We start from the raw sequence: 26330 nt of genomic DNA on the forward strand, positions 1-26330 counted from the left end.
CAAGTGAACAGCCCTGTTCGCGCGCCCCACCAGGCAGGCAGTCGAAGGAGGAGACGCTCATCAGCGCCGATTTATTCTTGCCTTTCTCCCCTTCCATCACTTGGCGTAGCAGCAGCCCTTCCCCGCCCCAGAGGACGACACGAGCACGAAACGGAGGCCAGACCAGCGCCGTCGGCACTCCGTCGTCCGCACAACGCGCCGCGCTGTTCTATCATCCCTCACCCAGGCTCATTCCCCACCAACCAAAAACAAAGACGAGACCATGTTTCCCAAGTTGCGCTTCAGTCACAAAACAACAACAAAAAAAAAAAAAAAACGCGTTTTTTTTTTAAATTTTATTTAGTTATAAAAATAAAAATAAAACGTTTTATTTTCGCGGTCCTGATTTTTCGCGAAACGGGCAGCAGGGTTCTATATTCACGAACATTAAATTTCGCGAATTCTAAAGGCTGGAATTCGCCTCTACAGACAATAGAAATATTCGCGGCGACTAAACTTCGCTAATTGTACGAGTCGCGAAAACTGCGAAAATCGGGGTCTCGCGAACACCGAGGATTTTACAGTAATTGAGAGATTGGGAAAATGGTAGAGGCAGGTTTATTTTTAGCAAAGGGGATTTGGTAGATATATTAAAAAAAAAAGAGCAAATAAGGTCATTCTCGATGTGATTTTTGGGTAACATCAATCATTTGCTCAAACATGTACAGGTAAGACTAATAAAAAAATTTGTTTAGATTAGTGCGTAAGTGAATACAGTCCTCAGAAGTACACAAATGTACCGACCAGAGCAAAGTATGAAACGATGGTGAAGAAGCCGATATAAAACGACGGTGTGGCGGGATGGTGGTGGATTCTGCCCCGAGGTGTTCGAACACAATACATAGCGTGTATTTCTCGAGAAGGAAAGCCAAAGTGCAGCTTAGACGAGAACGGGCGAGCTCGGGTGCGTCAACGGATCCCGCCGACGAAACACGGGGAAACCCTCTCTTGGCCGTCATTTGCGCTGCCGTGCTCTTGAACGCGACGTGATCGTCAGAGGCGCAGCGTGTGCCACGCCACTTACGTTTGGTCCTAGTCGAATCAAGGCGAAACCCTCGGATCAAAGCAAACTGCAAATGTTCGCTTTAACGTTCATTTGGTAGAATTAAAACACGCGCACAAAATAATAAGAATCCTGCTGCGGCGTGGTTCTGCAATAGGGAGTTTTCGTAGATGGTTCCGGTGACCTCCGGCAAGCAATAGGCAGGCTGACCGGAAGGGCCAGCCCTCCTGCACGCAACTTTCCACAGGAGTGCCCGCCATCTTGAATTGTCGACACTTCCAGTATGGGCGGACGACAAAATAGTAAAACGTTTCAACCTGTAACTAGTAAAAAAATAAAGGGGAGCCAAAACGAGAATGGGTGACGGTTAGGCTTATATCCTAAATTGTCTTCTATTGGCGTGGCGACGGCAAAAACAATGTTTTCGCCCATACTGGAAGTGACGACAATTCAAGATGGCGGCGCCCTTGTGGAAAAGGTCTATAGACCTTTGCAAAAAAAAAAAATCGCCTTCCGCACTCAGCCATCTTTGTCTGCTGGGCTGTGGAACGCCTTCTGAGCATGCGCTGCCCCCCCCCCCCCCCCCCCCCACACACACACACACAAAAATAGCAACAGATATTGTTTGTTTTTAATACTACGCCCATAGAACCAATCCCCCGGATGCTAAAAATAGCCATCTGAAAAATAAAAATAAAAAATTCGGCTTCGTACGAGTCTTTGGAAAACTACGATGACGTAATTTTCGGTAAAGAGGCCCGATGTGTGTCTGTGTGTGCATGTGGTTGGGGCCGGGGGGGGGGGGGGGGGGTTATCACGGTTCGCAGCCGCAAGGTTCGGTTTTCATGGTCCACATTTACAAACGCATCGTCAGAAAACCAACGCGACTTCGAGTCACTGACAGCCTGGGAAAGACAGGGTGTGGCACACATTGGTTCATGCTTCCAGTATGGTGGCTAGAGAGTTGGGTGTGTCGAGCGGCGGCCGGCGCGCGGCACCGAAACGGAAATCTGTCGCTAGGAGGCGCCTCGGTAGGCCTGTATGCTATCCGACCGCGGCGTTTTGGCTGCGCTGGGGCCGAAATGCGGTGCGTGCGGACCTTTACGTGGCCGCTTGTCGGCTATGTTTTTTTACAGAATTAATTGGCGTGGCATAATGAAAGTGTGATAAACCTGGATTCGATAGTCGACCCGATTTTGGAGCGTCGACGAAGGTAAATGCGCACTTGAAGTCGTTCTATTCTCACCGCAACCTTCTTGTTCGCGTAACGGAGGCGTTGATTCCAAGGTAATACTGTAGGAAAATGGGAATTTTTTTTTTTTATTTTCTTTCGTGTACTACGTTTTCGAAATACGTGAAACGTCCACCGAGGTATCAGCAGCCGTGACGAAATTTCGCGTTTCAAGCCGCTGTGTCACGTCTGTCAAATGAATCGACGCTGAACCGCGCAGGCATTTTAACATTAAAATATGTTTGAGGACACTGGACACTTCTGGTGCAATTCCCCTGTGATTCAAGAGCAGACATGGCTGGCGAGAAACAACGCGAAAAGTTGTCATGACACATAGCAAACAATGCATTTTTGGCACTTTACATTCTTATTCGACGTGGAAAACTGGCAATGAAATACAAAATCGATTTTAAAAGAGAGTGAGCGAAGTAACATATTATACATGTTACATGAACCATTCCTGAACGAAATATTCAGGAATAGGCAATGCAATTGTCGTAACTTCGGCAAATAAAATATCTCGAGAAAAAGCAAAAAAGCATTTCTTTTGTGCTAACCCCCATACAAAATGGCTCATGGCATATGATCTTCCACATGGTAACAAATATATTTTTCTCATGTGTACCTTCTTTTCCACACTATAATCGCAACACTACTAAACATCGTAAGGCTGTCCTGGGTATTCTTGGCTCCATGCGTGAACAGGTTTTCAAGGCTGCGTCTAGAGCAAACCTAAGGGCACCCAGACACCAGTAGTGATCGTATTTGTCTTCAGTAAGTAAAGACATATTTTCGATTGATCAAAAATATTGTGCCCCCTCACCAGATGACTGCACCTTGATTGTCGGGATCACGCTGTTTTTGGCAGGAAATAGTATAGGAACACAGGGTCAAAGTACAACGAGGTTCTTTACAGCCATTGGCAAGACCCACAAGCACTCTGAGAATGAACATACTCTATCATGGTACCATGAAAAGGCATATCTTGCAGTCAGCGTTCTGCTTTGAAGTCTATCAGGACAAGAATGACAGTACCGCAAACAGTTATTAAGTACCGTCGCATTTTGGTCACTTAACTTCAAAGGGGCTATAACAGAACACAAAGGACAGAAACGGCCTGAGTCTGAGGAAGCATATTTTAGCCTGGCCGAATATAACCTCATTTATACCGAGGCACACCGAACAGTCTAATTATGACACCTCCGCTAGATTTTTATGTCGTTGCATAAAAATTGCCATCAACAAAAGTGGACACCATTGTGACATTGCGACGGAAATTTTTATGGAGAGTCCATGGTATAAAGTAGCTCTGTGCGAAAGGCCAGCTTCATACAGACGTGTTGCTACGTGCATGCAACCAGGTTAAATGAATGCTGAACCGAAATTCGGATTTTAGAAATTAAGGCCGCAGACCACCGTTGGTTAAAGCACATCTAAAAGGTACTTCTAGTAAAGTACAAAGTAAATGAGACGCTATTAACGTCTCGTTTACGTACCGGTGTACTTAATATACTTACACGTAAATTATTAAGTGCACTGGGAGCAACGTACTTGAAGTAAAGTACGATAAATACAATGTACTTTCAAAGTAAAGTGTAAGTATTTTAACAGAATCTTTCTTGATGCCCTTTCATTCCCCTATGCAGTGATTTTTTTTTAATTGGTATGCATTACCCAGAGGTAATCAAAGGAGCATGACTTCAAAAACAGCGGCAAATATTTGATAAAGTCAAGCTGCCACAGAGTAATTTTTGTTTTCAGGAATAGAGCCAAATTCAGAAGACCCTCTTCTGAATTTGGCGCCCCTTGCACTCAATTGTTGCACCCAAGGGGGTTAAATGTACTAGGAGAGAGCATGACGTCAGCACCATAGCTGCTGCAAGCAATCCTCTCATTGAAAAATGCCCTCTCCTTAATAAAAAAATAAAACAAAAAATAAATACTCAAGCGTGCTGGTGATAATTAATCATCATGTGACACCAGCTGCGATTGGGGTGCGAGAAAAATTAAGGAACTTTCAAATAGAAGGAAAAGGCAAAAGAGAATGTCTCAAACCAACGTTCTCTTCTGTTTCCTATTATACGTCGACATGGAAATTTAATTTTTTCGCACCACAGACTTAGGTGCTACATTATGATTATTTTTCTCTCCTAATATTTTAAACATCCTCGATTGCGTTGACCGACTGAGAAGTAGCAAGAGTTCAAAAACCTACGGGGAAGCCGCTCCCAGTACAAACGGGGCGATGCGTCGTCTGCTCACGTGTTTCTGGTGAGAGTAGAATATCCCTCCCACTATTTCTTCGGAGTTGACAAGGCATCACTTCATGATACAAATTTAACAAAACGAAATATGGGCAATGCACTTTGAAGTCGGGAATTGTACTTTCCTCGGAAAGTAGCAGAAAAGAATACTTTAAGTACAAGTACGTACTCAGAGAATGTACCTCAAGTAAAGTACAAGTTTCCTAAACCTAATTTAAGTAGTACTTTAAGTACAATGCGCTTAAAGTACTTCCCAACACTGGCCGCAGACGTGTTCAGCAGGACGCTACGTGCTTGTGCGTGAGTAAGTACTCACGCACAAGCACGCAAGTGTTTTTGTGAGATTGAGTAAATTGTATGTATACTTTCTTTGTGAATAAACTTATTATTATTATTATTATTATTATTATTAACCCCAAAACACCGCTCATACAGCGATATCTCGAACGTATCGAGCGATATTTTAGAGAAGTATCGCTCGATGTACCGCTCGTCGAAGTGAAGCGCGCACACCCCGGAGTTTTCCTGAAGATGCGTGTCTCCCCTCGGAATATTCTTGTCCCAGTGAGAGTAGAGAACTGGGTCCTTCGGGGCGGCGAACAACGTGCGTTTTTCTTTTGCAGACCTGTAGCCTGTCGTGCATCCTGGAACGAAGCAGTGCTTCGCTCGCTGCTTTTTCTTTACGCCGGAGGTTGACGGGGCAACGTCCATAGTCTCCACGTGTCACTTGACGGACGGGCATGCATGAACGGTTGAAATAAATTCACACGAGCGCTGAAGAACAGATGAAAGCGGGCGTGAATTCGTCGCTACCCGCCTCGCCGCACGCAAATCCCCGCGCCAGCTGCGCGCGCCTAGCATACACGCTGACTAGAGCGCCCCTGGTGGTGATTTTCCAAACCGGCCGCGGCGATGCATGGGAGAGCCGGCGCGCTCGACACACCCAACTCTCTAGCCACCCTACTTCCAGCTCGGTGATTGGCTCTTCGGCTTTCCTATCGGCTGATACTCCAATCTCATTGGCTGCCGAGCGCTAATGAGATGCTCCGGAATCGCCACCACGCCCCGCATCTCTTAACAGTGACTCCTTCACGAGCAGCGGTCATCCGAGCGGACGTCGGACAAAAAGGAGCACTCCGAAATTGGATCGGGTCCATTCATTCGGACGACGCTGCCGAGGGGGAGGCGACCTTGGGGTTTCATGAAAGAGCGTCACGCGAAACTTCCAGAGACGAGATACAGTTATCCAAGAGCTGCTGGAAAAAAAAAAAAAAAAAAAAAAGGGGGGGGGGGGGGGGGGGGGGGAAAGAAAAAAAATGAAAACGTCGGCGACTTACCATTGAGACGGCGGCGCCGAGGGCCCCGTTGTGGTAGGGCGGAACAACATATCCAAATGGTCCATGGATCGGTTCGAACGACGACTTTCCTGCGAGGGAGAAAGGGCACATTCAGCACTCTGCTCGGGTCACCATATACACCCTTCGAACGTTTACTAATTCACAGCCCAGCAGGCATATTTAGAAATGGGTCGGTACGTAATGAACCGAGCTGCAAAAGTCACACAAGTGTCTCATACTCAGTTATTTTAAGTATAACAAAGTGTGAATGCGTTTTTTCTTTTATTTCTTCTTTCGGGAAGGGAAAGGGAGGAGGGTAAGTTTTAGCAACACACATGCTCACCATGACCTGTATCATCATCAAAACCGTTTCATCGATGATCGAGCACTCCCATCCCTAGATATTTGTGTTCTTATTCCCGCCGTAACTTATCTTCCTTTTCCTTCTTTCCCAAAGGGCTGCAGGGTCGCTCTTGCAGGAGAGCAGCGCCACAACATAAGCCGGAAACGTTGAAACTGCGCTCGCTATTTAAAAAGTAAGACAATTACACTAATTTAGGTAGCACACAAAGAGGTTCAAGGAGCTTCCTGCTCGTCATACCCCGGTGCAAGAGCTACAACTGGGCGAACGCGGAGCGACAAATATTTGTCTCCTCAAACCCGGCGCTCCGCCACTTCCCCGCAAGCGTTTCGGTACGTTTGGCTCGTGTGTTACCCCCTCCTCCGCAAATAACGAGTTGGCGGCGAAAGGAAGATCATAGGGAGTGTTCGTAGATCGTTTCCGCTTTCCCGCAACGTTCTCCGCAATCCGCTACGAAATCTGGGACTCTGGAGGGAAGCCTGGCGCCGCGCATGCGCATCAGAGGCGTCTTCATTTGAGAGAGCGTAGCGGAGGTGGAAAAACGGTCTACGAAGACTCCCCAATACTCGGGGCTTAAAGTCTGCGGGGTCTCCGAGGGTCTTGGACGCCCCACTGATTTTAAGGGATGGTTTGAGACCCTCCTCCACAGCCCCCAGCATTAGTGAACATATCTTGCAATAAAATAGTTTGTTTTCAGGGATGTGACAGTTGGGGATTAGCAATTTGAGGGTTGTAGGTACAGCGTGGGTAAAGTAAGCAGCGGGGTCTATTTTATGTGCATCTAATACATCTCGTCAGATCCCCCCCCCCCCCCTACCTGCTTGTAGGGACCACCCTCAACTTACGGGAGGCTTTAAACACTGCTAATACTGTGGCTCCGTCGTTTAGTTCCTCTAGTGTGGATGGCATACATCTGATTGTATCGATTGGACATGCGTTCGCAAAGCAGGCGACGTCAACAGCGCGGCTCTCGAGTCTCGACCACGCGAAGGACGAAACGGGGAATCAACGATACTACTACGGACGCGCAAAAAGCGTCGGCAAAGTATCGGGTGTCGTTATCCGAGTGACCGGAACGATGCGCTAAACCTCTCGAACGAACGGTAGCAAAATACGCCCGAAAACAGAAAGAGGCGGCTCGCTCGTAACACGAGGGGAGGCGCAGGACGTGCACTTGAGCTGGACACGCAAAGCGTCCGAAAACACGGCGGCCCGCACAACACGCGGGCAGTCCGAGCGAACGGAATGCCACAACGACAAAGAGGAGGAGAGGGGGATAACTGCTCGGGCACAGCGCCCTCTCCTCCTCATCCCTCGAGCAGCCCGGAGGCGGCGGCAGCGCTTCCATCCATCAACGGCGCGCACAGGTGCGGGCCGGTGGTGAGCGGCAGAGCCAAGTGGCGTCCGACAGCGGAAAGCACGCGGTAGCCATCGGCTTCGAGTGTTGCGCCTCAAGAGAACTAGGCCTGCACGGAGTGTTTTCGAATCTGCGAAAACCGCAACATGCCGGCTCTTCTTTGCATCGTTGAAGCCAAAGCAGGGCGTTTACCGAATTGCTTCACTCAAATTCCCAGAGTCTTACAGGTTTTCCTCGAATATTTCGATTAAATTCACTAACCATTAAAAAGAGAGAAAAAAAAAAAGACACGCAGGTTCGCTTCCCCTTTAACCAGGTGAATCAGCAGGGTGAGCTCCTCCCACCTCTTTACACGTTAGCAGGACGAACGCTGGAGAGGAGGTCGCCTTCTCTCCAGCGTTCGCTCTGCTGAAGTCGAAAGGGCTGCGAGGAGCTTCTCCCGAAACTCTCAACCTGTCGCCGACATAGTGATGCCCTCCAAACGGACCAGATTCGTGATCAGTCTGATGAAGGTCGGATCGTTCGCGCCCATAGCGCCACTCACGCACCTGTCGACAACGCAGATTGAGGAGGCCTCCTCCCTAGACACGCGGATAGCGAAATCCTCTTGCCGCCACGCAGATGACGATTAAATAAAGCGAAGAAAAAAAAAAGAAAAGAAAGAGGCCGGAGAAAAGAGACAACCCCCCGGGAAAGGAGAGTGCGGCGGCCGGCCGGCAACACCTCCCAACTTAACAAAAGGCCGCAGCGCGTGTTTCTTCTACGTCATCCATCGGAGGCCACACCGAGCGCAATTCGTATTCTTGGGCCGCGGTCGCACGCTGCTAGCACATCATACAAAAGACAGTCGGCAGACAGTGTCGGCGGCATGTTTCATCCTCGTGTGACGTCAGACTGAGCAGGCATAAAAAAAACTGTCACACTGCCCACACATCAGCCCGCATTCCTCGTTACGTTGACGTGGTCGACGATCCAACGCTACGGCCTTCCGTTTCGCTGGTGTTGCCTCGCCACGACGCCCTTCTTTTTTACTATCACGCAACGATTAGAGCGCATACGAACAAACACGGCGGGTCAACGACGAAAAAAAAAAATCGATAAAAAGCGAACGAGCGGTTAAAACGGACTTCCAAAGCAAGACGACGCGGGAAGATAATAAAACTAAAAAAAGAAAAAGAACAGTCCGCGTGCGCGTAACACCCATAAAAAGGCTCGCGGAGATTAAGAAAGAGAGGCCGAGTAAGAGAGAGAGAGAAAGAACCGGGCTAAAACAAGAAGCCCAAAATCGCGCCCCCAGTGAGGGGAGAGGAGGAGGTTACGCCGAAGGGCCGACCAAAATCGCATTACCTCTAGAAAAACAAACGTGACGAGGGCACACGGCATCTCCTCAGCGATTTAAACGAACAAAAACAACCATATCGACCAAAAAAAAAAAAAAAAAGATATCTAACATAATATCCGTACAAACAAAAGAATAAAAAAAAGAAAAAGCCGAAGCGACGAGAGGATGAAGAGGAGGCAGCAAGGAGGCTAGACTCGGATGGAGCATCGCTGCGCGGTCACGCAAGTCACCTCTGAACCCCAACGCGATAAAGAGCGGGGCAGTCAGTCGGGATGAAGCCCCACTTGCAGCGGGGCACCCCATGCCCCGGCAACCATCTTGGCTACACCCCTCTCTCTCTCCTCTACGCGAACACCCCCCGCACCTCGCTAACGTACGACTCGCCTCCTTCGGCGCGAGGTATTCGCCGCCACTAAACCACCGAGCTGCACGGTGCACGCCAGACGCGAGGGACCGTGCGCGCCTCTTCGGCCACTCCCCCGCAGAAACATCGCCTCTTTTCTTTTACGGCGCCAGAGATTATGCCCGCGATGCTCGTTTATATCTCGTTCGCGGAGCGGCGCACGACGAGTTCAGATAGGAGATTACGGCTTTATCTATTTCAGTTTGTATAATTCGTACGACGGGCTAGCGGAACTTGGGTTAAGAACGCTCTCTCGACCGGGCCGACAACGGGGCCGACGTTTCTCTGTTCCGGGAAAGACACTGGACAAAGAAAACTGCCTTTGTGTTTGTCCCTCCTTCTCCGGGGATTGCTACTAATTAGTCTGGCACGTAGACAGTAGGCCCCCTCCACCCCCCCCCCCCCCCCCCCCCCCCCGAAATCTTCCACTTTGCTGGGACCTAACCTCCCCCCTCCCCCTTATACAGCACTTTGTACTGCCCCCCCCCCCCCCCCCCGAAACAAAATCCTGGCTACGTGCCTGCTATTAGCATTCTTGTCCAGCTCGCTCGCCCCTTCGCATTAGTTTCATTATTACGAAGAACACATCTGGTGAGAAGGGAGGCGACACATCTTTCTCTACCCTTCAGCTGCGCACCCAGGGTGCCCTAGCTGCGCGACGAGGTTCGACAATAGGGAGTTTTCGTAGGTCGCTTTCGCCGCCGTCCCACCGCAACGCTGTCCGCAACCCGCTACGATACCCGGAACTCTTCAGTCAAGGACATCGGCGCGCAGGCGCAGTAGCGGCTTCTTCGTTGCGGAGGGCTTAGCGGAGGGGAAAACGCGGTCTACGAAAACTCCCTACTGTGTGGCTAGAAAACAACGCGTCCGCAACATTTTCCGATCCGTTCGACCACGCTATTTGAATATCCATTCGCACCTAGAAACGTGAGCTACATCCTGTTAGTTCACCGAGACGCTGTGACCTAGATCGAACTGCCGCTATAACATTGCTTTTGTCCCGATTGTGCATAATGTTTGGCCCCAAAGCTGACACAACGAAGCCGTTTTCCGCCTCCTTTCAGTCGGCAGGACGGGAAGGAGGGTACCAAATCCGCGTATTCTCGAGCCAGTATTTCCTGAAAAGGGTAGATTGCTCGGCCATCGATGTTCATGAAGATGATACGAACGATACACGGACCCTCCTAAGTTGGGCAACCGAAGAACAAACGCTCACCACGAGGGCCGGTATTTCGACTTGGGGCCTAATAAGCTTCCACGACGGAGAAACACCCGAATAGAATGTTAAAGAATAGTGCTCCAGAAGTGAACAGCGCTGCCGTAAATATTGTTCGTCGAAGGGTTCGGTTTCCAGTACTCGACACTCTAAAAATAGCCTCCACCCTTTAAGTTCCATCGAACTGACATAAGCTGCGCGTGACGTCACGCAAGGGAAAGGCGGCGCCCCGGGTCACGCTGGTGGTTCACTTAGCACCGCGTGTGCGTCCGCCCACCAACGCGTAGTAGGCCGCTGGCAACCCGAGCATGCGCAGACACGCACCATCTTCTCAACAAAGGCACCTCCACACGTGAAGTCGAAAACAACGTGCCGAGCTTGCGATGATGGCGTTTAGCCAGCTGGGACAAAAGTTTCCGCCATTGGTGCGATGGAGCTACGACCAGAAGCTGTCGGTATGCGGTACCGAGGAGTGATCCCCTTTAGATAGACAATTCTGACATGAAGGACTGTCCTTTCGGCGAAAGGAGACTCGTTACCTGGTTCAAGGCGTGTAAACCGATGGACTCCGGCGATTGTTTTATGCTCGTCTCTACAGCAGCCACCGTTGAAAGTTCCTTCCAGTAGCGAAGTTTTGTTCCGATTTCGCAAATCACTCGAAGACAACACATGTGTCACCCGTCACATTAATTAGTGGCTGTAGCGTTGACCAATGAACGGTCTAATCAAGCGAGAATCAAAAGGCATCCGCATCACGAACAGGAAAAGCCAATGTAACGGCTGCAACGAACGTAAACACTTTTGAAAAGTGCCTCACTCGCCACTAACGCAATGCGTCTCTAAAACTCACTAATGTTAGCGTGCACCATTGATGTCAACTCTTGATTCCTATCCTTCTTGACAGCTGCCCTGACGCCGGGTACGCCGATGAGACAATCGCAGGGATGCGTCAGAAGACGGCGTTACATAACGTTCTTCGAGCCACTGTCGCAGCCGAACGCCGCGCAGCTCCACCGTGGCTCCCCCATAGCAAAAAAAAAAGTAGCCGTCGACTCGATCCCCACATGCAGGTAGGTGTTCGATGTTATCATGGGGCGAGGTTGCAACCCATACATAAAAACACAAGTACACCAGTACCCCTTTGATCCGAAAAAGGTGTAGCGCAAAAAATGTACATCATTCTGGTTGTCGGCGAACCTACGAGGGGGAACACCTTTCAAGAGCTATGCCACGTCCCGCATGACCCTGATACCTCCGAAGCTGATGAAATGCCACAGCATTTCTCCAGCTTATTAAAACTTAGGATAGACTACCGACTGCCTCGATCATCCCCAATGCTCGTAAAACCTGCATGCTGCCAGGTAAATAAAAGGCGGTAATTAAACTGTCGGACGTAACTTGATAGGGCGCAAAAATCCGAGCATTGAGGCATGTTCTCGCGATAGCGTACAAAACAAAAAAAAACAAAAAAAAAAAAACAAGCACTTATAAGCAATTGCACAGACAAAGAAAAGCAAAACTATTAACCCGACTTTTGACTTTTGAAGAGTATAGCATTATAATCCGCTTCACCTTACGACGAACCACAACAGACGCTACGAGTCAGCTCGTCCTGTACTCAACGCGTGCCACGTGACGCTCTGCGCGTCGCTGGTAGGTCACGTGACATAATCCGAGCATTTGATTGGCTGCGGTGGCTCATGACGTCGGCTACGCTACATCGTTAGGTGGAACGATGCACATACGTCCCCTTACGATGGACCGTAGAGGTCGCTACGAGCACTCGAAGCCATTCCAACGCCGTGTGAGTACCACGTGACCTGCAGAAGGAGCGCACCGACTCCCGGAGCTGCGAAGTCACGTGGTATGCTCACACCACTGGATAGGCTAGGAGAGCTCGTAGTGTCGGCTGCGGTCCATCGCGGAGTCGCTACAGCTGCTGTCCCTACCAGCTGTCCGGAAGTTCAGAGGCCCCGGGCCGGGGCGTCGGCTGTGGCGACATCGGACCCGAGGTGGCACCGCGGGCGACCACGACGGAGCCGCCACCACCAGCGGCGGCGGACGTCCAAGGAACGGCGGCGGTCTCGGCCACATCACATAACCGAGGTCCAAATCCAACTGGCCGACGCCACCGACATAAAGAAGCGGCGGCGCCGAAAAGTTCCCCAAAACTTGCCGCTCGAGGGAAATACGCCGCCAGGGCGGGAAAAAGTACGCCGACCGAAACGACACCAAGCGTTCTTACACGACGAAAAAAAAGAAAGAGGAAAAAATAAAAAATAATCCTTCCTATTATTTTTTACCCTCTGTCCGGGACGAAAGACCACGCTTAGAAAGATTAAGCCTGCGCACAACCGGTATGCCCCGAGGCTTGCCAACAAAAACACTCAACACGTCCCCACACAGCGACTCGTCCCTTTGTGTCAACTGAACGCGCGAAAGCTCGGTGTCAGTCCACTAATAACCCTGCCTGGAGCACCCAACCGGATACCTGAATCATCCACTGCCCCTGCCTGCCTGCCATCGTCCCCCTCCCCCTTTCTTCCCTCCTCCCCTTCTCCGAAACCTTGTGACTGTTTCCGTAATCCCTAACCCTGTGGGGAGATTCCACTTGGGTGCAGGCAGCACAAGGTCGTCTTCAGTCCAAGAGGGGGCATGGCATACTTATCTACGCTTCGAGCCAGAAGCAAGAGCAGCTGGAAATTGTGTTTGAAGGAGGGATTAGCGGCCAGAGAGTCCTCCAAAAACTGGTCTTGGCCTTTTGTCTCCGCCACTCCCCGGAGAAGGAGCAGCGCGCGAAGAACAGCCTCGGCCAAGGACGAAGCGCGAGCGAGAAAATGCGTGGCCATTCCCGATGGCTGCAGGTGGCGTTCGAAGGGGTCGCGAACAGAACCCGAATGACCCCGGAGACCTTTCACGCACACTTCGAATTTGCCGTCGAAGCGGCCGCGGAGCACAACGACCGAGCGGTAACCAAGGTACCAGAGAGCTGAGGACCTGACGGCCTAATTTATAATAAACGAGCAGCAATTCGAGACGCTGGGCGGATGCCGACGAATGTCACCGTCTATATCTCGTTTACCGATAAGCTGACAGGGCAGCAGAAGCGGGCCTGCTCCGCCTGATCATATTTTCTGAGCTAAATCGCGCAGAGACTGGGGTCAAGACGTTGAAAGGCGGTCGAATGATTTGTTCGGCGGGAACGAGGCTTCCACCGCCCTGTCAGCTTAGCAGTGCAAGCCCCGCTAGAGTTCGCCTAGACAGTTCGCGGCCATCGTATAAGCCAGGGGTCGACAACCTTTTGCCGCACCGGGCACAATCACCGCAAAGCGGAGACGCAGCGGGCCGCACGGAAAAACGCAGATTGAAAAAAGGCAAAATCAGCATATAAAAATAAAATCGAAAAAAAAATGTTACATATTTCAAGTGATTGCAAGGATTTTTTGTTTCAAGCACACGTAACATTAGATTAATTTTTTGGTGTTCAATATTGTTTGCCAAAATGCGACCATTCACATTAAAACAGAGAGTCGTAAAATATTTTAGAAGTGCTCATCTGTCATTCGCAAGATCCATGTTTGACTTCAGGGTCTTCATCCTGAAAAAGGATGTTCGCAGATATATACGTGCTGCGAGATTTGGTAGACTCAAGAACTTTCAGTCAGGGTGGCCAGCGGAAAGTTTAACGAAGTCGGTCGCTGCAAAAGCATACTCCAACAACCCATTGTCTGTTTTGGGGATCAGCTGATCACCGATCTCAGGCTAGCAAGTTTCGGGAGTCAATATATCCGATTATGCACAGTTTGCACCGAAACATATCTTTCGGCGGAGGGGGTTATACTATTGCTATGCGGGCCGTAGGTTGCCGACCCCTGGCCTATTACTTTAAGCTGCACATCCCAATGATTAATGACCACTGGCGCTGAATGGACACCGCGTACTAGTTCCGCACAGACGATCGCGCAAAGTGCAGGGAGGCAACGTGAAATGCGAGCTGTTGACGCGCAGATAACCATACAGATAGCGACACGGCCGTCATTTAGAGTGTACGAGCACAGTGATCATCCTGCATGAAAGGCAGACGAAACACCAGTCGGACAGTGTTCCACAACGGGTCAACACCCCACAGCGACACATGCAACAGATACAGAGATGCCGCTCTTCGTCCTTTGAGAAGAGAGGGAGCGCAAAGAAGGAACAACAAGGCTCTACCAATGTTTGCATTCAAAAATTATTTCAAAAAATACCGTAGAAAAATGGACAAGCACACGCAGGGTGGGTTTGTCGCCTTCCCTGCGTTTTCCTCAGTCTAATACACAGCGCACGCCGAAGGGCAAACGCAGAGTCGAGATCGTGAGTTTATTCGTCGTTTACATAAAGGACTTTTGTATTTATTTATTTTTTGTATGTCTTTGCCATTCGGTGGGGTGACAGAATCAAAAAAGTGAATATAAACACCCTCGTTCTAAACGCCTTTTTGAAGAAAAAAAAAAAAAAAAGCCTTATTTATTTATTTATTTATTTATTTACCCTCAAGGCCCCGAAGGGCATTACAGAGGGGAGTGGGGGGGTGATTAGGTGACAGGGTACAGTTGTTGATACATGAAATATGATACAGTAATTAATGCACGCTTGCTTAGACACTTCAAAAATATTTACACAATGTTATAACAGTAATAACAACTAGAAAATGGTTAATGAAAACTAACAAACAAGGCATTTTTAAAATCAATAATATTGGTTATGGAGGCTATGTCAGCGGAAAGGCGATTCCAATCGGAGCTAGTACGAGGAACGAAGGAGTTATAATAAGTGTTAGTTTTGTAATTGGGGATACCGACTTTGTACTGGTGATCTACGCGGGATGAAACATAAGTAGGTGGCGTTAGAAGTTCATGGCGCATGAAAGGGTTATTATGGTAAATCTTGTGAAATAAAGTAAAGTGAGGCGAAAAATGCGTCTACGGTTCATTAGTGTGGGTAAACCAAGGGTATTTTTCATTGAAGTAACACTGGATGTGCGATGGTAATTACAGAGTATGAAACGTGCTGCACGATTTTGAACCGATTCCAATGTTTCAATGATAGTATTATGACCGGGGTCCCAGATAGAACATGCATATTCAAGTTTAGTACGTACTAAAGTAGTATATAAAAGGAGTTTTAGTGACACTGGTGACTGTGAAAAATTTCGTTTGAGATATCCAAGCATGCGATTGGCGTTGTTAGTTACGTAGTTAGTGTGAGTTACCCAGGAAAGATCAGAAGTTATGTAAACACCTAAGTATTTGTAAGAGGACACAGACTGCAGCGGAGTGTCGTCAATGTAGTAATTCGAGCATATGTTAGTATGACGGGAAACTCTCATGGATTTACATTTATTAAGATTGAGTTGCATCAACCACTTGTCGCACCAGTCAGATACAGAGTTAAGATCAGATTGGAGAACAGAGGTGTCAGAGTTATTTGTTATTTCTCTATATAGTACACAATCGTCAGCAAATAAACTAATATTAGAGGAGACACATTCAGAGAGATCATTAATGTAGATGAGGAAAAGTAGCGGTCCTAAAACAGAACCCTGGGGGACTCCAGATCCTACGGGAGTCAGTGAAGAGTTAGTACCATTGGCATGCACAAATTGAGAACGGTTGGTTAAAAACGATTCTATCCAGCGTAGCACGTTCGGATCAATATTGAGGTTGCTAAGTTTTAATAGGAGTAGCCGGTGAGAAACTTTATCGAAGGCCTTAGAAGAAGAGAAGCAAGAAAGGACACGAGTTAGATGTGAATTTTAGAGTATTTTTATCCTGTGAATCTGAATATCACGGTCGTTTTCTCAAAAAAAAAATGTAACTAAACGTAAGAAAGAAAAAAAATTCTTCCCGCATTAACACCAATCGTAACCGTTTCTTTTTTTTTTTTTTTTTTTTTTGAGTATAGCAAGAGTGCGCGTGCATAGCTTTGATAGGCGCTGAAGATGCGCGAGAGCGGAGATTCCGCAAACTCCTTTTACAACGTCACGTTCCGGGAAGGAGGGGCTTCAGCGGTACTTTGCAAAATGATTTTCAGCAGCCTCAGTGCATCAAGTTGAACAATAATCTCGATATTCGTGATCCTAGAAGCCAAATGAAGACGATGTAATTGTTTACTAAAATACAGAACCGCTTCACTTTCCCTTTAACTAGAGTTCGTTCTGAAGGCCTTCTCAGTGGCTCTGAAACAATGGCATTAGGGTTCATAAATATGAATGCGCAAATCTAGCGCAGCGTTCGCGCCGACGCGATAAACGCGATCCCGCGACAAGACGGCATAAAACGGCCTCCTAAAGTCTCCCGCGATTCCAGCCGGTTTCGGGACCGGTATTGGGTTCGTCCATGCAGCAAGAAGAGGAGCCAGGAGGCACCTGTCAGCCATGACGGACAGATTGTCAGGTGTTCCTCATCGGATGCGCGGGGCGTGTGCGCGCGCGGAGGGAGGGAGGGAAGAGCCGCGATTCCGAGGCGCCCGCTGCGATTACGGAGCGCAACTGGGGGGAAGGGAAGGAAGAGCGCACGTCCCTGTGGCGTGTCAAGGGCGCTGCACTTTTCAGAGCTCGCGCCTCCTCCTTACCCGGCGTGAAAGTGGAGGAAAGCCAAGCGGAGCAGAATTGACCCCGAAACCGCGAGAACAACTTTCGAAGGCCGAAGAATCTATTAAAGAAAAAAAGAAAAAGAAACGAAATAAAGAAGGAAGGGTGATTGCTCTCGAGGCCGCTACAAGCGATGTGCGCCACCAAAAGCGTCATCGTGATCGGCTTTTCGCGACTGGCCAAACGACGGACTGTCGTTCGGCCAGACTGTCCACTTCGCCGATAGCTTGCACCGCGCTTTTTCCGCACACCATCAAGCGTGCCGTAGCAAGTGAAAATGAGTAGCCAGGATCACAAATCGTGACGTCGCGACGAGGCAAATCCTAGTCGTGACGTCACGATAGGACGTACGATCTCGGCGCCGAGTGAATGACAGGATTTGAAGCGTGCACGCGCAGTGGAAGCACGACGGAAGGCAAGGGAGCGCATGCTGCACAACGGGGATCGGGGAAGAGACGCCCTGCAGTTTACTCTTGTCTAGCAGGGCATCTGACCGCCGCCATGTCTCTGCGCGTGCCCGATCTCACTAAGCGTTCGGCGCATGCGTGACGCCGCCATAAGTTTAGTTCGCGGGAGGCAGACGGCCGTGCTTGCGAGGGCTTGTGCCGTCTCGTGCTCTACACACGCAGAGCTCCAGAGAGGTTGTCGCACGTGCAGAAAGACTAAACGTTCCCTCGATGCATTGCGGCTGCGGCGGCGTAGTCAAACTGGCTGGTGATATCGGTCTATTGCACGCCTGTCAAGGCCACGTTCACGCGCATGCTTCGCGTGCTGGTGCTCATGGAGCACCATCAATCGGGGTGCTAAACTCGCAGTTGTCTATAGGGAGTATTCAATGGACGCCATATTTGTGGGTGCTGTTTAGAGCGCATGCTCAGAACGAGCTCACATGAATAGGCTGCTAAGACCGGCACTCTTGATGGTGCGGAATGCACGTTGCAAAAGAACTGTGGAAGCTCGCCATCAGCACGTGCTCAGCATCCGCGTACACAACTATGGCCGCCAGTGAATACTTCCTATACTCTACGCTCATCTTGTCGGGGGCTATACTCAGTTCACGCTAACGTACTGGTTCACGCTGATACTGCGACAGGTACGAGGTCCCTGCCTTGAAACGTTTTTCCGCAGTATGAGCGCTCGCGCTAAGAATTCACGTCTCAAAGCCAACAGGAGCGCGGGCTAGCTCGCGCTTGTAGCTTCGGCGGCTGTAGTCTCAGCTGAAGGCTGAATGGAGTATAAACAAACTGGGTAAATAAGTCCAATTTGTACCTCGTTATGATAGACTATTTTTTCGGGGGTGCGGGGCTGTGCATATTCATGAGGTCTGGCCGTACCAGCTCGCCCAACTTCCTAAAAATGAGACTCGTTGTCGGTCCCGTCGTTCCCTCAAGATACCGCCAGCGTGACGAACCGAAAAAAATACGGGTTCGGTTACGGTTCAGGTTCAGGTAAATTTATTTTGTTCCGGTTCAGTTCCGGTTCGATTAATTCGATCCGCGAACCGGTTCGGGGCGCTGAACCGGTTCGCGAACCGGTTCGGAAATTATGAATGACAAATTCCAGCATCAAAATAAATTACAAATAAAACATCTGAAACCAGCACATACGAAACGGGATACATCGTAGCGTAAGACTCAGGGATTTCTACCAGGAATGGTTTCTTTATGTGCACTCAAAGGTTACCTCACCGACGTTTACGCATTCGGACTTCATCTAATTGGGTCCGACGCAGTAGCTGTAAAATCCGCGACCTCCTTACAAACCCACTTACAAGTAGAACTCGGTAACTATCCCGCCACCTCGGCGTGTAAGCAATTGAAGGAACAGTGGGGAGAAAATACAGCTTTCTTTATTTGAACTAGCCTTCGGTAACTCAAATTAGACCCCAAAGAAGTTTTCATTAAACAAGATACGGAATATGAAAAATACTTCACCGAACGCAACGCAAGAAGGACGTAATAGGATAAATATTAATATAGAAGAGTTCGCTGTCTCACAAATATGTTAGCTTCTAAGTGCCTCTACGAAACCGGATGCATTATTATCAAACTCCACAGCCTTTTCTTTTCTCATTCCGATGGAAGCAAGCTTAAAGAACTCGCGCGTTCTAGAAACGTGTTATGAAAGGAGCACACAGCAGCATTCAGGATTTACAAGATTGCAAAAAAAAATCCCGTGACGCGATTTTTTTTTTTTTTTTTGCACAGTCTTTCAATTTTTTTTTTCCGTGCAAGCCGCGACCAGCGCAATACTGGTTCCTATGTCAAGATTCATGGATGCAGCGTTTATATTCCTAAGACTAGGTGGAGAAGAAAAATATGTAAGCCAGGTGTGTGTCAGTCGACGGCACTTAAAAAACAAATGGCATTGATAGCACATTCATTGTCAACAGCGCGTGGCCGAACCATTTTGAAATGAGCCGGTAACCGTTATTTTTTTTTCCGGTTCAGTTCCGGTTCGGGTTCATCGCGATAACAATATAACGGTTCGGGTTCAGTTCCGGAAAAAAATACCAGTTCGGTTACGGCTGTCGGTTCGGTTCGGTTCCGGTTCGACACCCTGGATACCGCGTGAGCACACGATCGCTCGCTGTCGGCAAGTGACACCGAGTCGTCACGGTTGTCGGACCACGAGACCCCCAGACACACGGAGAAACAGGCTGAAAAACGAAGCGTAGTGTTGGCAAGGCGGAAGCACCGTGGCAGCCGGGACGCGCGAACCCGGCCAAAAAGGCAGGACTGCCTCCCCCGATCCCTCTCGGCGCCCGAGCAGGTGCGCGGGGGACCGGCGACGCCGGGAGCCGAACGGGGTCGACACACCCCGGCACCCTGAACCAGGGGCCCCCCCTCCCCCGGAGTCGAGAGCCAAACGAGCGAGCCAGCGCAATACCCTCTAGATGATAAGGCCTGCTCATGACGTCATCGTTCGTGGAGCGCTCGCTAGCGTCGAGCTCGTTGCGAAACGCGCTGTCGGCGATGCTGACGCGAGCGAGGTGGCGCTACTTGGATCCACACGTTTGGCGGAGAAAGGCGCAGGCTTTCGTCTGGCCACCGGGCGCCGGAGCATCACCGAGAAAAAAAAAACACATGGTGAACACGCAAGCCAAGCTGCTCCCGCTCTTCAACTTCAAACACCTTTAGGTGGTGCTCAAGCCCCTAAAGTCGCACACCAATGAATTGATTTCAAGCTCGAGCCCGACTCGGGCCGGAAGATACCCAATCCCGTCGTCACGTAAACGAGCCAGAAGGGACCTTCGAACAAAACGCAGCTTGCACCTGCGTCTCTGAGCCAATCAACGCGGTCATTGTGAGGCCTCGGGCTCATAACGAAGCTCCATTGAGCCCAGCGGCCGAACGGAGCGGAGCCCCTATGTCGCGGCGACGTCGGACAGCGACGGACAGTACCGATGCCTCGGGTAGATCCACACGGAAACTTCCCTGGGACATAGAACTCCAAGACTCTGGTCAAATAAGGAACAGCTCCCTAGTTTCGGGGTTTTTCGTTATTGCGTTCAATTTACACCAGCTCGTTCACGCATTTGCTTTTTGTTCACTAGTTTTGGTACATCGTTTCGCTAACTCCGATGACGATGCCCCGCGCCTTCTGCGTAAGCATCGTATCGTTATCGGGTGTCGTTATCGGAACGATCTACTACTGCAACACCGCCTCAATATAATGCAAGATTCAATGATCGGGCACTCCTAATATCACAACAGGTTTGGGTGCGGAATGAAGCTCCAAAATAACACGAAAACGGTGCCTGTTAGGCTGTCCCTGCGCTACCACTCTTATTATACAGTTTTCAGTTTCCCGTTTTAGGTACCGTGTACGACCACGTAATTTTCGCGAGGACCAAGTATCGAAAATTTCTCGGCTCGAAAATCATATCGAGAAAATTTCATCACGCGAATATAGCATTCCCATGGTGACGGTTTCGTAGCATACCTGCCCCAGTCACCGAATGTCGTCGTGCCCGTTAAGTATTCCTGCAGGCCGCTTTACCCGAAATTCGAGAAATATAAAGACCGCCAAAATAAGCTCGTTCACAGTATCTACTATATAACTTTTTTTTTTTATTGCTTACTTTTCCATCACATATACAAAACATTTATAAAAGCAGCGTGTGTCCCCGAAACATATACCGTGTCGTTGCTTTCACCGCAAGAATAAAGAACGCATTGCAGAACGCTCAGCGATCGGCATCAGCGCCGAAGTTTTATAACTATAACCGTTATACTATTCAAAAGTTATAAGCGATTTTCTGAAACTATCATTGGGAAAATAGGGCACGCTCTCCGTAGCTGACGCTATTCAGCTTCCATGTATTTGTGGGCCTTGTAGACCGTAGACGGCAATCATTTTATCATCGAAAATTCCCGAAGATTGCTCATCAGTTTCGAATGAGATTACGGTACGTTCTAAAACTTTGCCATCTGGATCGGACCAGAGTTGTAATTCTGAAGACAGACCTGGCGATCGCCTGTTGAAACTGTCGCACTCTTAGTAGATTCTAGCACACTTCCGGTACGAACGTACGTATCCGCTCTCCCGGTCCGTCCCTGACCGCCTGGCTCGCCTCGTCCTTGACCTCGACCGGCGTGATCAAGCACCGCCTCGGCGAAACCGGCGCAAGAGGCTCTCCGGTCACTTTCCCGCCACGACCACGTGACCGGAGGAAAACAAAAGAACGTGCGGACCGACCGCGACACACGGGCACATGCGCGCCGCCGGTCACCAAAACGCGGCTTGCGAGTGACAGCTCCCCGTGTTCTGGCCTCCTCCGGGAACGTCACAGACCCGAACTGCACTCTCGATGCTCGGTGCGTGCTCTCAGCAGCTGTCGAAACGCGAGGCGCACGACAGAGAGCAACGAACCGGGACTCTATCAGAACGTTCGAGGCCTGTGTAGAGTAAAATTTTGACGTCATCACAGCAAGGTCGAGCATAGCCTCCTCTATACCCACAAAGCCTGGCAGTTCGACGACGGAGCCACAAAGTGCTCGGTCGCAGATTTGGAGAGCGAGGATCTGGTAGCACGGAGCATTTCTCGGGGAACCTGGTCGTCAGCGCACAGCTTTTGCAACGGCGAGAACCCGAAACATGGTTTTCAAACCCGATTAGAAAAGGAGCGGTAGCGATAGGAACGCGAGTAGCACCACGAGCGGACATTCCATCGCGCGGGAGAAGTGTGTTTCGGCGTCTCGCCGCAGCGGGGCGCCCGCCACCTGGCTCTTCTCTCATCCGTTGTCTGCCGCTCTACCTTTCCAATTTCGGCGGCCGCTTCTCGCGGCGATCTGCCAGGACTTGTGAGTATAGAGGAGGCTCGAGATTGAGCGAAGACACGGATTGGACACCAGTGCTGTGTCAGCGTTCGGCAGGGGCTCGGGTCCAATCAGCGCGTCAAAAACCGCTCGACATCGGGTCAACCATGGGGAAAGACGAGAATGCTCGCGGGCCTCGATGAATCTACAAGGTGTGGCTCGAGCCCGGGAAAGGGTGGCGGAAGGGGGAGGTGTGCTCATTGCCTGTGTCGATTGAATCCAGAGATCCACGGGGACGGAAGTAGATGGCGCAGTCATCGATTCCGGTCCAAATCTCTGCCAATTTGAACCGCCCGTCTTTCGTCGCCTCATGTGATGGGATCATCTGGTATTGACAGCGCGGTCGACAGTATTCAGTTGCATGCAGCTGTTGACCGGTTTTTTTCACTCACCATAACAGCTTTATGCGCCTGCCTCGAAGTGAATCATGCTGAACAAGGGTGATATGTTTCCGCCTTCCTGATTTTGAATGAATTTTAGTCTGTATCAGTAAGTTAGGTCATGCCATGAAAGCTCGTTCTTACTAGGAGTCATCATGTGAAATGTTTCCCTTCCCACTCGGACTTAATCTAATCCTATTCTTCAAAAAACACTAGTTGATACACTCTCCGTCATTCCTCTCGAGGCGTATTGCTCCCCAACACCCGAAGAGCCCAAGTTATTGGGCGTTGTCCCACAAGGGGGCTGGATGATTCCTAGGCAGAAGCGTCGCCAGTTGAGGATAGGGATGGCGCGAGCTTCCTAAAATATGTACTTCCCCAACAAACGGGTGGCGATATCTGCTCGTTTGCATAGTTCCGAACAAACTCCCCAAGGAAAGGCAGAGAAACATACAGCGAGCGGCACCTGCTTCGCTCGATTCCTGTCTTTCCCGACTAGAAAAGAAGCACCTGAACTTAGCAAGTCCACGGATACTCGCACCATACGTCCCGGGCCCTTGACAAGGCATTTGGGATTAAACTATCCATTTCGGTCGTTTGTTGTTCACGATGGTCGCAGCTTACGGTTAGACCCAGCTTGACAAAAGAGAAAGAGGGCTGGGAATCTACCTGTTCTCTCTGGTTTTAGAATGTGCTGACCTCACCGGTGATGTGCTCTTCGCCTTGTAGCCTGCTATAAGCCGTTCATCCCTAAGCTGACAGTGTGGTGGAAGCTACGTGCCCGTTGAAACAATCACGTGTCTATATTTTTCCACGTAATCACGCTCTCCTACACACCTGCGTGCAGAGAAGTGGTCGGGTCAGGTGATCAAGGGAAGGTGGTTGATTGGTTCCGGTGAGTTCGTAGCTTCCATGGCACTGTCAGCTTAGGGATGAACGCAGTCTAGTATCGCCGTGGTAACGAGCCGCCGTGAATCTGTCTTGCCTGCAGTTTGTGAGCCGTGGCCTTCCGGCGATGTCTTTATTCGAAAGCTTTTTCTCCCTCCGCCGCCTTTCCAGACCGTCTTTGTGTGTCTGCAGTAATTCATTACATGACTAACTTACCAGCCTTGAAAAGTAATTCATTATATTACTCATTACCGTCGTCATTACTGCCATCACTGGAGACGGGCCTCGTCTTTTGATGTAGGGAAGAGCAAAGTGTACCTATAAGGTTAGGTGGCCGGGGTCTCACTCTGGCGCAGAGCGGGGCGTTGAAAAGTATTTCCCCACTTCAGACGTCCTTCATCGGGGCAAGTACGCTGTAATTCTTACAAAAATAGGTACTCGTAAAAAGGTTTTGTAATTTTCCACGTCTCTCACTTTTGCATCGAACGAGCGGAAACAAATCGGGCTTCGTGAACGTTTAAACAGCGAGAGGGCAATTCGCCTATGAGATTCGGTCGCATGGTCCGACGCTGTGGAGGGCCGGTAACCTATCCCGTGCGGTCTGACACTTAACGCTAGCTGTGACGTCACAGAAAGGAACCATAAGAGGGAGAACGCCTCGTCGCCAATAGAGAGCAGCATTTCAGAGCTCATGTGTAAACGCTCAACCGAAGTTGTTTCCATTCTCTCCCGACGTAACCACAGTTGCGACAGCAACCAATCAAAAATCTCGATCGGCTCCATCGTTCATTCCGAGACAACGTTAAGGAATGCGCTCTTCTGGGAACGACACAACTATCGAGTGAGTGCACCCCAAAACCGAAACACGGCCAGTCCAAGATTCGACGTCCGCACGCAACGTGGCTCTTTATCCGCTTTCCCCGCAGCCTTTTCGCGGGCGCGCATCAAATGGGTCCCCCCCCAAGGGCGCGCCGGGCATCGTCTCATCGAGGACCAACAGGAATGCCCCGAGCAGGTTACGGGCTGCAGCGGACGCGTTCCGTCAAAATTTACGAGCTGATAGGTCGGGGAAACGGGAGAGGGGGGGCCCCCGTGTTGGCACACACGCCCGAATAATTGGCCACTCGGACGACACTCGCATTAGCATCCGCAATTAAGGGCTCGCGCAAATTTTCATCGTCTGTCACGTCAGGGCAGGGCGCTTAATCACTACCTAGGCAGACCCGCTCGCTAACCTGCATGCCCGCCGCCAGCAGTCGCCGGGGAAGGGGCGCCATTTGCTGGCCACCGGCTTTGGAATGGAGCGCTCTACAGAGCCACTGAACAAGCTGCGCTTTGAGTATCGACACTTGGTTCCGCGATTTTCACGTGAGCGCCGCCATTTTGGTGCTTAGTGTACAGCGAACGCAATAGACTTTCTTTTTTTTTTTTTTTTTTTTTTCAAAAGTGTGCGCTATTTAGTGGCTGCTTCGTTTGAGCACGCATTGGACACGAGTGCTGCGTCAGCGTTCAGGATGAACTCGGACCCAAAGGAACGTTTCGCGCAGGAAGCCATACCCAATCGATGGATGGATGCTCACAGCTGTACCCTTTATAACGGGTGGTAGCTTGCGCCACCTAGCCTAAAACAAAAAAAAAAACTATGGTTCTTTCTTTTAGCATGGTTGGATGGATCCTAACGGCTGTACCCTTAATAACGAGCGGTAGCTTGCGCCACCTAGCCTAGAAATTAAAAAAAAGAAAAAAGTATAATTCGCCTCTTTGCCCTTCTGAGTCAATTTCCTTCCCCTCTGCAATCTTGTAACTGTCACCAAGCGGTGTGGGATAGCACCTTAATGACTTTTAAAATCGGGGGAAAAAAGATTTAAAAACATTACGTTTTGCCTTTTCCGCTGGCAAGGGAGTCGGCAATTTTCCTCTGGGCTCAAACCTAGTCGGCGTTACCCCGGCACCGGGCCCACGGGGAGACAGGGTTGAGACTGTGGGCCGGAGCCACACGGGATGGAGTCCCCATTTTCCTGTCTCGCCTTTCCCCAGCCGTCTTAGTTTGTAATACGTCATTCAACTCACCCTGAATAAATTCCACCAGTCTCCCAATCTCCTCGCTATTAGAATGCACTTATCCATTCTTCCATGCTCGTCTGCTGTCGCCTACCTTCCGGGATGGCGGGAGTGCTGTGCCCCTCAACACCACATGCTCTATTCTTTCGTCTTCCCCTTGGCGAACGGCACACCACGTATTCCTTTTGTCTCAATACTGCCGTTCTAACCTCGAATAAAAACGAGCTCCCTCGTAAATTATCATACCAATGTTTCTTCCTTATTTCCTGTTTTCGTCCAAGATACATGTTACGAAGCTGTTTTGCCCAGCAATTTTTTTCCCCACATTGTTCTCTCTCTTTCTTACACTTCATTTTCCACGGAGGTAGTCTGCTCTGCCCATCGCTTGACTGTTGGTTTTTGGATTTCAGTTTTCGGGTTTTATCCATTTAATGTTCATAATTAGGTGGTTATATACCTTTCTCGCCCATTGTGTATCCTCAATTGTGTCTAGTCT

At 49.8% G+C, this 26330-nt stretch overlaps 1 protein-coding gene across 2 annotated transcripts in view; it reads right to left on the reverse strand.

Moving 5' to 3' along the window:
- Positions 1 to 26330, reverse strand: part of LOC8024587 (transcription factor 7-like 2) — a 261937-nt gene that overhangs the window by 225940 nt on the left and 9667 nt on the right. For both annotated transcript variants that reach the window (XM_042292561.1, XM_042292562.1), the window contains one exon: positions 5875 to 5963. In XM_042292561.1, the coding sequence (XP_042148495.1) occupies positions 5875 to 5963 (89 nt within the window). The remainder of the gene's footprint in view (positions 1 to 5874; positions 5964 to 26330) is intronic.

This window comes from Ixodes scapularis, unplaced genomic scaffold (assembly GCF_016920785.2).
Source record: "Ixodes scapularis isolate PalLabHiFi unplaced genomic scaffold, ASM1692078v2 PGA_scaffold3__209_contigs__length_174095766, whole genome shotgun sequence".
Lineage (NCBI taxonomy): Eukaryota > Metazoa > Arthropoda > Arachnida > Ixodida > Ixodidae > Ixodes > Ixodes scapularis.